Source organism: Erpetoichthys calabaricus, chromosome 4, assembly GCF_900747795.2.
Source record: "Erpetoichthys calabaricus chromosome 4, fErpCal1.3, whole genome shotgun sequence".
Classification (NCBI taxonomy): Eukaryota; Metazoa; Chordata; class Cladistia; order Polypteriformes; family Polypteridae; genus Erpetoichthys; species Erpetoichthys calabaricus.
The window spans coordinates 87,856,766-87,871,956 of NC_041397.2; the positions used below are offsets into that span (position 1 = coordinate 87,856,766).

The following is a 15,191-nucleotide window of genomic DNA, read 5'->3' on the forward strand; positions in this document are numbered from 1 at the left end:
ACTGCAGTATTATGACAATAAAAACATGTGTTTGATTATTACCTTTGTAAGATGTTCCATTTTTAAATTGTCAATTATCAGACTTTTCTGAGATAGCTCAATTTTCAATAGTTGAATATTATGAAGCAGCTCTTTCTTCTCAATCTGTTGTCTGGTAACTTTCTTGCTACCATCTCTTTCTTCAGATGAAGACATTTCCTCAGTTGGTACAGTGGTCTCTAAAGTGAAATCTTCAGACTCCAAAGAGCTAGAAGTATTGACCTTTGAACCTTTTGTTCTCTTAGGTGGCATCTTAAATGAACTTGGATGTACCTTATTTAACAGAATGTTTCTTTGAACATATACCTGTAGAAAAGATACATTGCATTAAAATACTTTGCAAACATTTGCACCATTTATAGAAAAAGCAACTGAAGACTGATGATGCACTCGTCTTGGATGCAATGACGTAGAATAATAACTTTAGTGTAAAAGATCAACCAAGTCTATAGTTTCACCAAGTTGTGAAATAATTATTGCTAAGAACCACTACTTTCTCTCAACAAGAAAAAAAAAAATTCATTTTTAGGAGCATGGGTCCACAGACAATCTGATTACCATGGAGGAAGAGACAAAGAAAAATAAGTGTTATCCAAAAGGTAAACTCTGGTTTACAAAACAAATAGCCTATTTAGGCAAAATGTAATTAATTTTGTTTCAGACAGAAAAGCAAATGTAAAAAAATTCAAATAACACTTAAAGCCAAGCAAAATGACACCTTTTATTGGCTAACTAAAAAGATTACAATATGCAAGCTTTCGAGGCAACTCAGGTTTACATCTTGCCTGAGGAAGGGGCCCGAGTTGCCTCAAAAGCTTGCATATTGTAATCTTTTTAGTTAGCCAATAAAAGGTGTCATTTTGCTTGGCTTTTCTCTACATTCATAATGGCTAACACAGTACAACGCCCTAGTACTTAAAATAACACTTAAGAAATAGCAGAAGCTAAAAATCACTATATGTGCAAAGTGGAAAGATTGTTTTGCAATGGAACAATTTCTGACTCCTGTTTTAACAGGAAACAATAAAATTCAGCTAAACACAATAAATGGAATTAAATTTGTAAATGAACAGAATAAATTCTACTGACACTTTGATGATAAAAGTCCAACAACCGATTATGATTTAATTGGGGATTTGCAATCAGAACTCTCTGGAAGCATTTGCCCAGTGTCTTTCACTGTAGGGGAGCTAAGAGAAGTTCTGAGGAAGGCGAAACCTTATAGCTTCAGGAAGCAATCCAATTAAGGAAAGAGTTCTTAAGCAATGATGTGGAAGGCACTCAGGAATCCTGTGTCAGCTTTTCAATCACTCCCTTAAAGAGTACAGAATGCCGAAGCTTTGGAAGTGCTCTGAAATTGGGCCAATTCCAAAAAACAACTGCCAAAGTGAATTAAACGATTTTTGCCCAGTGGCACTTACATCACTTTTGGCAAAATGTGAAGCAACTGATTCTTGTTTACCCTACTTTACAAGTTGGCTCCTCATTGGATCCATTGCAGTTCACATAAAGAGAGAAGTGTTCAATGGAGGACAGAGTCATGACTGTTCTTCATAACAGTTATACACATTTGGAGAAACCAAACTCTTTGCTGAAAATACTGTTCATTGACTTTACTTCAGCAGACAGACACTTTATTAATCCCAAGGGGAAATTCACATACTCCAGCAGCAGCATACTCATAAAAAACAATATTAAATTAAAGAGTGATAAAAATGCCGTTATAACAGACAGTAACTTTGTATAATGTTAACGTTTATCCCCCCGGGGAGGAGTTGAAGAGTTGCATAGTGTGGGGGAGGAACGATCTCCTCAGTCTGTCAGTGGAGCAGGAAAGTGACAGCAGTCTGTCGCTGAAGCTGCTCCTCTGTCTGGAGATGATACTATTTAGTGGATTCTCCATAATTGATAGGAGCCTGCTCAGTGCCGGTCGCTCTGCCACGGATGTCAAACTGTCCAGCTCCATGCCTACAATAGAGCCTGCATTCCTCACCAGTTTGTCCAGGCGTGAGGCATCCTTTTTCTTTATGCTGCCTCCCCAGCACACCACTGCATAGAAGAGGGCACTCGCCACAACCGTCTGATAGAACATCTGCAGCATCTTATTGCAGATGTTATTGCATCTTATTGCAATCTTATTTAACTGCATAAAGCCTGATATTCCCTGCAATAAATTACAAGAGGTACAGGTGGATCCCAAAGTCACCCTATGGATTATGGGCTTTCTCCTTAATAGGGAGCAATTTGTTAAGCGTGATAATTATATTTCTGCACTCCATCATACATTAATAGGAGCTAAACAAGGCACAGTGAATTGCCCCTATACACTGCTTGATGTACACGAACAGCTTGAGAGGATCTGACAGCAATTATTTAGCTGTTAAGTTCACAGATGATGCAGCATTGATTGAAACCTCTATCAATGTGAACATGTTGTGGAAGAGGCTAAGAGGATGCAGAGCTGGTGCCAGAAGAAGAATCTCTATTTAAATATGAAGAAAACAAAAGAAGTGCTCATTGATTTTAGGAAGAATGTTGAACCAATATAAACGCTGGTAGTCAATGATAAGCAGGTTGAGAGTGTTAATAGCTTTAAGTACCTGGAAACCATATTGGACAATAGCTTGAACTTTCATAAAATCAAAGAATATATTAACAAAAACTGACAATTGTGCAGCTAACTATTAACAAGGCTGAGGAAAATTAACATTTCAACTAGCACCCTAATGAACTATTATAAATGCCATTATAAAAGCGAAATGACTTTTTCATTTCTTGTCTGGTGCAGGGTTCTGTCAGTGACTCACAAAAATAATCTCAGGAAAATAATCCAATTGTGGGCTGTTCTCTGTAGACAATCACTATTAGGACTTCAAGAATTGTACAACAGAAAAACAAAAAGAAAAGCAGATAAGATTATAAAGGAGCAATCACACTGTCTCAACACTTGCTTCAAAATGTTACCTTCTGGGAAGCAACACTTGCTGCCAAAATTTTAAATAAACAGAAGTAGAAATGTTTTATACTAAATGTAAAAAAAACAAAAACTTTTAAATAGGTCAAATTCAATTTTGTTGAAATAAGAAACTTTTAAAATCCTGCTTAATGTATATAAATAGGTCATTAATAATTTTATTTTGTGTACGCAGGAATGTGCTTTTGTATGTTGCTGACTGGATCAAGGCAAATTTCCACTTGGACAATAAAGGTAAACTAAACTATAAAGCAGCAGTGATAACCCCTGTATCATCTTGTTGCTTTTTAAAGAAACCGGTGCTTCAGTATCAGCAGAGAATTTTAGATAGATAGATAGATAGATAGATAGATAGATAGATAGATAGATAGATAGATAGATAGATAGATAGATAGATAGATAGATAGATAGATAGATAGATAGACAGACAGACAGACAGACAGACAGACTTAATCCCAAGGGGAAATTCACATACTCCAGCAGCAGCATACTGATAAAAACAATATTAAATTACAGAGTGATAAAAATGCAGGTATAACAGACAGTAACACTGTATAATGTTAATGTTTACCCCTCCCCCTCCGGGTGGACAGTCGCATAGTGGGGTTGGGGTTGGGGTGGGGGGGGGCGGTTGGGTGATAGTTGGACAATCTCATTATGGATTTTAAAATTTTACTAATCACCCACATACGTTTTCTTCATTCTGCTCCAATGTAAATTGAAAAAATGAGAATCCGAAACATTTAACTGAACTGAAATTTCAACTGGAACTTTTTAAGTAAAATTAAATAAATTAAAATATATGTGCACAGTATCATTCCTCAGGAGAACTGTGACCACAGCAGGTGTGTGCCTTATGCTGCTAGCCTGCAGTACAGTAAGGTCACGCTCCCTCACATAGTGAGTGATTTCCTACACAATGTCAATTTCATAAAGCACCCACCCATCATGTTGCCTCTGCCTTCAAAGAAGCAGAGGTGTACCTAGCCTGTATTGTATGGTAAATGCAAACCCACACCTCTACAGAGGTTCCACTCCAAGGGTCAGTTTCCTGAACATAAGCATACCTTCCTCCTCCACACTCTGACCATCACACCTGCATGAAAACAGGTTGAAGCAGACTCATCTTCTGAAGAGAACTAGATGCCTGACACTACTGACAAGTTCTTCGCTGACACCTCCCAGCCCAAGCTAGACAAATGTGGTGCTAACAGAGAACAAGTTGCCTAGTCGAAGATCAGCCACATGTAGTCTGTGCCTAAGCATTCTCTCACTGGTACAGTATTCAATTGGGGGTTTTCACATCAGTACAGGATGGCAAATATGAAATAACCTGTCATTGGGTTGGTCCTTCTCTGGTGTGATATGACTCAAGGACCACCAGATCTTGGACAGTAATAGGTTATGCCACTCTGCTATAACCTTGATTACAATTGGGACACATTAGAGTGGCTTGGCTAGAGTGCCACATGACATGCCTGCCTGCAGCATGCCAAAGGCCATCTTGCTTTATACTAGTGATTTACAAGGCACTATGGAATGCACATAAAACTAAGTGGAATCTTTGTCTTGTTGTAACCTAAAATGTGAATACAAGCTTTCTGAAAGGTGACTTTATCAGGCTTAGTTCCAAATTAACCTTTTTGGGTAGCAGTGAACCTAACACACTTTGTGCATTTGGCATTTTGCAGTACCTCACAACACAAGTTGCACCTGCTGGTCAAAGGGTCAAAACAAATTTTGTGAATTTTCATAGTTATAGTTTTCAAAAAAAAAAAGCTTCGTTAATTTATCCATTTGTAATTTAAAAAACGATTCAAGTGGTCTGAAGCTTTAAAAATGTTCCTGTCCTGAAGAGACAAACCACTGCCTCTCCTGTTTTGGATAAAGTCTGCCCAAATTATAACCTTCATTTTCATATGAAAACCTCATACTTACTGTTTATGCTTGGTACCTCAATGACAAAGAAGGCCTCTGAAAATAGTGTACTACATTTTACTACTACAGACAATGAAATTCCCACTGCCTTCCTCGTCATTGTCATTACTGGCTTTAAAACTGTTGACTATAACATTCTACCACAGTTCCTTAGGAACTATAGTGGACTTAATGAAACATACTTCTTATAAATATGTTCCCACCTTTCTACGTGCATGCAGACATTTACATGTGCATCTGGTAATAAAACAACCTCTGTGAAGCCTCTCTCTTAAAATGTACATCAAATCTCAATGCAGAGTCAACTTGTTTTCAGCATCAACATACTGCTTTTGTCCAACAGTTATAGATAAAGTTCCCTCTCATGTGTATAATAGTATCAAACAGATTCACTGCCTGCATAAGCAACATACATGCATGCCTGTCCACTAACTTTATACTCCTGAACACAAGCAGATCAACTACTTCATGTAGAAACCACAGCTCAACTCAAAACGTCTGATTCCTTCTCCCTTTAACTTTATCTACTATAACCTATCTAAGGGTTGCTGTTGACAGCACAAAGAGATTTGAAATTCACATCTCTGTAATCAGCAGGTCATCTTTTTACCACTTACAAAACAATGTCCTCCTCCAAGAAGCATTAATACTCTGCAGCACCTTTACAAGCTCTTAACTGGATTATACAGTCCTGATCAAAAGTTTAAGACCACTTGAAAAATGGCAAAAAATCATATTTTGCATGGTTGGATCTTAACAAGGTTCCAAGTAGAGCTTCAACATGCAACAAGAAGAAATGGGAGTGAGACAAAACATTTGTTGAGCATGCAATTTAATGAAAACAACGATTAAACTGAAACAGGCTGTTTTACAGCTGATCAAAAGTATACGACCACATGCCTTTAAAAGGCCAAATCTGTGCAAAGATGTGGATTCATTGTCATTTTCTGTCAGGTAGTCACACGTTCTGATGGCAAAGGCAAAAAAACTCTCCCTTTTTGAACGTGGTCGGGTTGTTGAACTGCATAAGCAGGGTCTCTCACAGCGCGCCATCGCTGCTGAGGTGGGACGCAGTAAGACAGTCATTTGGAATTTCTTAAATGATCCTGAGGGTTATGGAATAAAAAAGTCAAGTGGAAGACCCAAAAAAATTTCACCAGCACTGAGCCGGAGGATCCAATTGGCTGTCCGTCAAGACACTGGACGATCCTCGACCCAAATTAAGGCCGTTACTGGTGCTGACTGCAGCCCCATAACCATCAGACGGCATCTGAGACTGAAGGGCTTCAAAAACAAAAAACGTCTTCAAAGACCTCGTCTCTTTGAACGCCACAGAACTGCTCGTTTGGACTTTGCAAGAGAGCACCAAACATGGGACATTCAAAGTTGGAGAAATTTTTATTCTCTGATGAGAAAAAATTTAACCTTGATGGTCCTGATGGTTTCCAACATTACTGGCATGACAAGCAGATCCCACCTGAGATGTTTTCTACGCGCCACAGTGGAGGGGGCGCCATAATGGTCTGGGGTGCTTTTTCCTTCAGTGGAACAATGGAGCTTCAAGAAGTGCAAGGGCGTCAAACGGCCGCTGGCTATGTCCAGATGTTGCAGAGAGCATTCCTCATGACTGAGGGCCCTCGTCTGTGTGGTAATGACTGGGTTTTTCAACAGGACAACGCTACAGTACACAATGCCCGCAGGACAAGGGACTTCTTCCAGGAGAATAACATCACTCTTTTGGCCCATCCTGCTTGTTCCCCTGATCTAAACCTTTGGGGATGGATGGCAAGGGAAGTTTACAAAAATGGACAACAGTTCCAGACAGTTGATGCCCTTCATGCGGCCGTCTTCACCACTTGGAGAAATGTTCCCACTCACCTCATGGAAACGCTTGCATCAAGCATGCCGCAACGAATTTTTGAAGTGATCAACAATAACGGTGGAGCTACTCAGTACTGAGTTCATGTTTGGAAGTTTGATTTCTGTTTTGGGGGGGTTTACGGGTTTTTTTGGAGGTGTGGTCCTATACATTTGATCAGCTGTAAAACAGCCTGTTTCAGTTTAATCGTTGTTTTCATTAAATTGCATGCTCAACAAATGTTTTGTCTCACTCCCATTTCTTCTTGTTGCATGTTGAAGCTCTACTTGGAACCTTGTTAAGATCCAACCATGCAAAATATGATTTTTTGCCATTTTTCAAGTGGTCTTAAACTTTTGATCAGGACTGTATTTCACTTTTTAGTGGTCTTCCTGTGCAAAATTGTCTATTGACTGGAACAAGTTCATTTTCTGTCACTCGAGTTCTGGCAAAAAAAAACAATTCTCTCTCTCTCTCTATCTAGCTCAAGCACACCATTTAAGGTATCTAATTATGTCCAAAATTCTCTTTCTGATTAAGAAAACATTAGATTACTCATTATAACTTCCTGCACTTTACCAGTGTCTAAGACAATTTACCTGTGTCTCATACCTTAAATCTCTTCCTTGGTATGTAACTGTACTCTGTCAGGCTGTTCATCTACTTTACTAATACAGCAGAGTTTTCTCTGAACTTGATCCCATAGGAGCCGGTGGTGGATTTTAGGAGGCCCAGACCCCTCATGGATCCTGTGATCATCAAAGGTGACTGTGTGCAGATGGTGCAGACCTATAAATATCTGGGAGTGCAGCTGGATGATAAATTAGACTGGACTGCCAATACTGATGCTCTGTGCAAGAAAGGACAGAGCCGGTTATACTTCCTTAGAAGGCTGGCGTCCTTCAACATCTGCAATAAGATGCTGCAGATGTTCTATCAGACAGTTGTGGCGAGCGCCCTCTTCTACGCGGTGGTGTGCTGGGGAGGCAGCATTAAGAAGAAAGACGCCTCACGCCTGGACAAACTGGTGAGGAAGGCAGGCTCTATTGGTGGCATGGAGCTGGACAGTTTAACATCTGTGGCAGAGCGAAGGGTGCTCACCAGGCTCCTATCAATTATGGAGAATCCACTGCATCCACTAAATAGTATCATCTCCAGACAGAAGAGCAGCTTCAGCGACAGACTGCTGTCACTGTCCTGCTCCACTGACAGATTGAGGAGATCGTTCCTCCTCCAAACTATGCGACTCTTCAATTCCACCCGGGGGGGGTAAACGTTAACATTATACATAGTTATTGTCCGTTTTTCACCTGCATTATTATTATTATCAATCTTTAATTTAATATTATTTATTGTATCAGTATACTGCTGCTGGATAATGTGAATTTCCCATTGGGATTAATAAAGTATCTATCTATCATAACTCTGCCAAGTTTTTGAAAGCTCTTATATTTACTATTTATTCTAAAATGTATTTTTACTCGTCATGTAAAGAATCTTGTTGATGCTTTGTAAATGCTTTATAATCAACATTAACAAGAGCAAGCATAAATTAATAAAAAAAACACCTTAACTTTGATAAGTAAGCAATATAGTATTTAAATTCAGATGTATTATCAATAAAGGAGCATTTTAACAAGTAGTTCATTATGAGGTGCTGAATTCTAAACATAAGCTCGACTGAAATGAAAATCAACCGCCACCTCCCACTACAAGTTTAAGGTTAGGTCTCTAAATGAGAAAGCACAAGCTTTGTATAGAACATTCTGATGTATAGCCACATACAGTACAAGACAAGTCACACCGGATTAATTTGGTTTCCAAACCGTCATTTCCCTCTGACAATCGCGTAACATGCAGAACAATAAAGTTGTCCAAATAAACGCAAAGAAATGGAAATGGAAATTATTAGCATATTCCGTCAACTAATAACATCAACGGAAATAACCAGCCACATTTAACTGACGTCCAACCAGCGGCGGATTTCATGGTAAATATTCGGCAGAAAACTAAAAACACCCAAACTGCTGTCGCTGTCCGTGCAATCTAGCGCTTACTAAAATTGAAAAGTAAAGTGTTCAGTCCTCACCGACATCAGCCCGGCATTTTGCTATTTCTTTAACAAAATTAAGCTTCAATTCCTGCTTAATACTCACTATTAAAGTTCTGTTTCTCTTTTGGAAGCAAACACTTGTACGTAAACAAATATATGCAGTTATACAGCACTAACCTATATAGCACGCTTTACTTTTTTTTCTGCTGCTAAAGGTGCCGCAAACTTCAACTGTTAACCTGCCTTTTGCAGGTAAAATTGAACACTCCCGCCGCTCTATCGCCAAATACCGCCGGAAAAATAACAAACGCCGCCGTAGCACCAAGACAACTGACAGCGAGCGACCAGACTCCCTTGCCTGAATTTACTGCGCCCCCATCAGGTTGGCGGACGCACACTCGCTTCTGAGTTGGTATATTTATTTTACATCGGTCGAGTATTTCCGTGTTCACTTCCATCCTCATATGAGTAGAACAAAGCATATTCATCAGCGTATCAAGCAATTAATTAGTAGATTTTTGTCTTAATTTTGTAAATATCACCTTAACTGAATTTCCTTGGGTGCATACACTGTGCACACAAACAGTTTCTGTTATTTTGATTTCTGGACGGGATTTGATTCCGAATTAGGCAGTATAAACCTCTGTTCCAACACCATTACGATAATTTAATTGTCAGCAAATTGTGAATAGTGTAAAATGTATTGCAGATGAAGATGAAAAAAGGTGAGGTTGAAAAGAAGAAAAAAGTTCAAAAGAGGAAGAAAAAGAGAAGAAAACTTTACTCTGTCATTTTTCATATTGTTGGTTGATTTGTTGTTAAATGAAGTTTAATTGATCATCCTGACGTGTTTGTATGGAATGTTACTTGCTTTTAGTAAATTCAATAAAAAAAAGTTTAATTGATTTATTGATCGTTTATTGATTGTTAATCTTTGATTGGAAATGTATTAGTTGTTACATCTTTTCACTTGTGTCAATCAACGTTTTGTTACCTTTCCAACTATACTTCCTGAACCAAAAGGCCCTAGCCTAATATTACTCGATATTTAACTTGTTTGTAAGTCGCTTTGGATAAAAGTGTCTGCCAAACAAATAAATGTAAATGTAATAAAATGCTGTAGTTGTCAGTGTGCTAGCTTGAAGTGAACGTGAGCAATACTCAAAAGCCATCAAACCTCCAGAAATTTGCACTGGATTTAACTTAATATATGCAGATACTGTGAAAAAAAACAGCATAATAAGACGAATATGTCAGATTTAATACTGAAAGAAACAACAGAACCAAATTTAGAAAAGGAAGAGATGACTAAAGTGAACTTCTTGGCTTTTATTACATCAGTCATAAACAGATCAGCTCAAAGAACAAGTAAAATGAAAAAATAAAAAAGTTCAAAAATAAATGAAGATTTGTGACTGAAGGCTTATGTAATACTTTAGTAACAGTTAATCAACAAGTTTAAATTAGCCAAAATGGCCAAAGAATGAAATGGAAAAGTATTATTTGGAATAATCAAAAACAGAAGCATTTTAATGATTTACATAATGATAGACCATGTTAAATTGATAGGTTTGTACTTATTTATAAAAATAAGAAAAATGGCATAGGTGGTTACTGAATAATTTTACCAAAAGATAATTTAAATAGTTGTGCAATCAATTTCACATGCTGTTCGCTTAAGATTAATTATTTTTGAGGTATAAATGCAGTATATGAGCATTCATCTAATAAACCTCTGAAATGACTTCGTGACTATGCCCTTTACCCTGAAAAGCAGGTTAATTTCCTGTCCTGCCTATTGCCATCCAAAGAACACCCTCAAATACCTTAAAATACATGGTGGAAAACAAAATGTGTGAATATTACAGACAAGTACCACTTAGCATGACTTTTAGTGTGTATTTACATTCTTGAAACAGACAGATGTGAAGACACCTTCTCAATACCACATAACTTAGTCTCATAAGTCAAGAACAAGGGTTAATTTCTTACTTGAATCTTAGGTTTTGTCACTCCAGTTATGCTGAGGTGGATGGATATGAACAAAAGGTCAAACACTGTACTAAATGGACTGATGACTTACAAGAAGACAACACTGAGATAAAACCAATGTGACAAATAGACATCAGATTTATTTATATAGCACATTTTCATACAAACAATGTAGCAAAAGTGCTTTACAAAATGTCAAAGAGAAAGTTACAAGAAAAGAAAATCAAATAAGATTAAAGAATACATAACAAAGAAAAAACAAATATATCTATACAATCTTAAAAAACAGATACATATCAAGTAGAAAAGCATTCTTATATACAATAACATGATGTAAGTCTCTAAAGATGAGTCTGGTAATAAGGTCAGATGGCCGGGAGGACAGAAAAAAACAAAATAAATGCTCCAGTTAAGCTGGAGAAAACAAAACATAATCTGGTTCAATAAACCATCCAGCCCCCAATTGGGCATGCTACCAAACATAAATGTTCTTAATTCATTCCACATTGTTATCAGGCTTCATATGAGAGGATTCAAAGAAGTCGGTCTCGTGGACAGCTGAGGCATCCACCTTCATTCCAGCATCACAGGTTGCCTTGCCACCACAGAAGAACCAGAAAAGACAGCAGAGAAAAGTAAAGACTACTAAAGATTGCAAATTCATGATGAATATGATAAATATATGCCTATATAATCTATTAGGAGTACAACTAAAATGCAAGTATGAAAAAGCCAAATTAAAATAATGGGTTTTTAGCCATTTTTTTAAATGTTCCACAGTATTAGCCTGCCAAATATTTTTTGGTAAAGAAACACTATAGCTGCAGGGCATGAAAACAGCTCTGTCCAGAACTAGAAGGGCATAAAAGATGTCCTCTTTCTCATCTCATCTCATTCATATATATATATATATATATATATATATATATATATATATATATACTGTATATACTGTATATATATATATATACTGTATATACTGTATATATATATATATACTGTATATACTGCATATATATATATATATATATATATATATATATATATATATATATATATATATATGTGTGTATATATAGTGAGGTTTCTGAACTCTTTTGGGGACCCACCAACCCCTCAATGGGATAATGTGCCGAAATACATCCCGAACAGGAAATGCCACATCTGTAAGAAGATTGCTTGTCCGTGGCCGGGGCAACCACAGGCTCACAGCGCTGCAGTGGAGCACTGTGGAAGCAACTCTGAGCCTATCGCGGTCGCGCTATACATGCCTGTCATCAGTGGGTGATGCAAGGAACATTATAAATGCAGGGAACAGTATTACTTGGCCACTAACTTGACTATGACCCTGCCTGACTACTGTGTCTGTGTATAGGAGAGTGGTAGCCTCATGTTTTGGGGTGCAAAATTAACTTTCTGCTCTAACAGCAGGTCATGGCACATACAGGTACTATGGCATTTTATGTATTATGGAGGGCTGGCAGAAACTACATATACCTGACAGTAGTTTAATGTTAGACAAATATCGTCTTCTTCAAACAGAGACCCAGTGCGAGAATTGTGGAAAAATTGTAGGAGAGTGTCTGGTCATCTATCTAAATGAGGAATGGTGTAAAAGGGACATTATTACATTTAAAACTAATATTTGTAAATCGAGACATTGAAATACTCTTTGTTGGAATTTGTCAATGTTACCTGCTGATGAAGATAAGTTACATGATCTTTGTTAAGGTTTGTATTCCTCACTCTGTAAAGTGAGGAGCCTGGAGGCTAAAATGGTTCTAAATGATTGTTTCCAAAGACAGACTGTGAAATGATGTGCAAGTCACACAGAGATGATATTGAGTGACTCAGTCACTGTACCTCAGGCAATATATTAACTATATTAACCATTAAAAAACAGAGGGCATCTTTCCACACAACAAGCCCTGGATTACTAAGGAGCTAAAAAGTTTCCTGAATCTGGTGACAAAAAGGCCCTAAAGGCTGAACAGCGAGGGCTAACAAAAATTTGAGTGAAAGGAAGAAAGCTTACAGAGCTACAACAGAAAACAAACACCAAGAATAACATTAAAGGTGTTTGGAATGGACTGAGCAAAATTGCTGGGCTCAAGAAATCCATGACTCGGATTCTAGAGTGGAAAGTGGACAAAGCTAATGCCCTGAACCAATTTTTTCATAGACATTCTCTTTTTCCATCACCACCTCATTCCAATGGCCTGTATCCCCACACTACCTCTACTGCATCAACAACTCCTACCACTTCAACTAGTATGGCCAGTGGGCTGTACATAACTGATGACCAAGTGATTTAACAAATAATGAAGCTACATAGATGAAAAGCTGTGTTCTTAAGGTCATGCTGACCAGCTTTGTTCCAACTTTGTTACTTGTTCAATGTGTCACTTAGGCTTTAGAAACTCTAGAAGAGTTTACTGTGGAAAACATCCTGCACTGTCCTTGTTCCAAAGAAGGCAGGCACTCCTTCACCTAATGACTTCAGACCAGTGGCCATTATGTCTCATATCATGAAGACCTTTGAGGGGCTGGCCCTGGACTATATGAGTCCTCTTGTGAAAGACCCCTTGGACTGACTCATCAGTTAAAGACTGCAGCAGAAAATTTAATTATCTATCTGCTTCACAAGGCTTATTCCCATCTGGATATAGGTAGCAGATTTTTCAATTTCTCCAGTATGGTCCACCATAATATTTGTCACATCATTCAGAAATTGGGCAGGCACAGGCTCAGACCCATACTTTAAGATTATAATTAGTTGCTTTACCAACATCTCCAATTTTGCAAATATAATTGAAGAAATGCATTTTGGTCTTGAAAAATTACTTGTGGGCTCATTTAATTAGCAGAAACATGTATTTTTACCTCCAGCTTATTGAGCAAGACATAGTAATTGCCGTAGCTATGGAATTCCAGAAACTGTTGAACAGGTTTACCTCAATGTTCAAGGTACAGTATGCATTTAACAGTTGATTGAAAAGATAAAAATCTTGTGACTGACCAAAAATGGGGGAAATAATTTTCAAGAAATATTATTCAATGGAAAGAAAGTGAGCCTTTTGCAGATAGAATCTGAAAGCTTCAGAAGAATGAATCTAACTCCCTCCGGCAAATATTGTAACAGTAATATGATTAGTAGTGTAAATCAAAAATCTATAAAAAAAATAGTATTTTTTATTTGTGGTGAGGAACTTATATTTCTGGTAACAATAGTCCAGAGAACTCTGAAAAGAACAATATCCCAAACATTTAGATTTCATTAACACTAAATCAGCCTGCCATGTGGTTTAACATATCAAAGTTGCATATTAAACAATTTATAAAAATATACTTTAGCTATGAGAACCATGAAAACAGGAAACATATTTATTTGATTTATAAATAGTGGTGGAGCAGTAGTTGAAAGTGCATCCAGTGTAAAAGAAAATGTACCAAAAACAATTAATTATGCATGCAATTTAAATAATAAGCTAAATAAATTACATCCTTTGTTTATCATTTAGATGTTTTTGGTGAATGAATAATATCAATTTTTAGCATTTAAGGTGAAATACACTATTGGAAAAAAAATTCTGGTATGTTCTTTCTTGGCAAGGAACACATGAAAAGAAATTAAAGGTTAATTGACTGCATAAATGTAGCTGACATAGTTCTGCAAGTGTTTTCTGTTTTACTGACTATAAGATGTATGGCAAAAGCAAGTACAATAGAACAAAAGGCACATGCTCATCAAAAAATGCATTTCAGATTTATCTTTAAGTGCCAAACATCTGAGAAAACGATCTACCTTCATTTCCAAAAATGTAACCTATAAGAGACTAATCATCAAGTTGTAAGCAGTAGGGATGCAGGATACTTTATGTAGACGATATAGGATTTACCTAAACAGATAAAACACACTGGGTTATGGTGCAAGGTTTTTTTTTGTTTGTATAATTTGGGAAATGCTGTTAGCAAGGATCATTGTTGGGAAGCTGCTTGAATTGAATTGTCTTGAATTATTTCAACTATTTAAATAAAAAAACATTTTTTAAATTTGCAGGTGCCACTAAATTGGATATAAACAGAAACTTAGCTAAATCTCAACGTAAGAAATCAGGCAAAATTCACACATGGTCACATATGTAGTAAATTATGCTTAATACCAATACAAGAAAAGACGTACATATTGGAAGAGAAAAAATGCACATATTAGCAGAGAGTGATGGCAACTTTGAAAGGAGGCCATACGTCCTAAGATAATAATTAGGTATATGAAAACAAAGCTTTGTTTGTATGTCTGCTGTCAGTCTGTTGGTAACATTATTCACAGGGAGTGC

General features: G+C 37.1%; 1 protein-coding gene across 1 annotated transcript in view; it reads right to left on the reverse strand.

Moving 5' to 3' along the window:
- Positions 1-9,220, reverse strand: part of pibf1 (progesterone immunomodulatory binding factor 1) — a 199,708-nt gene extending 190,488 nt beyond the window's left edge. The window contains exons 1-2 of the mRNA XM_028799614.2: positions 9,040-9,220; positions 43-345 (exon numbers count right to left, since the gene is read on the reverse strand). Of these exons, the coding sequence (XP_028655447.1) occupies positions 43-291 (249 nt within the window). The 5' untranslated portion in view covers positions 292-345; positions 9,040-9,220. The remainder of the gene's footprint in view (positions 1-42; positions 346-9,039) is intronic.
- Positions 9,221-15,191: the final 5,971 nt, after the last annotated feature.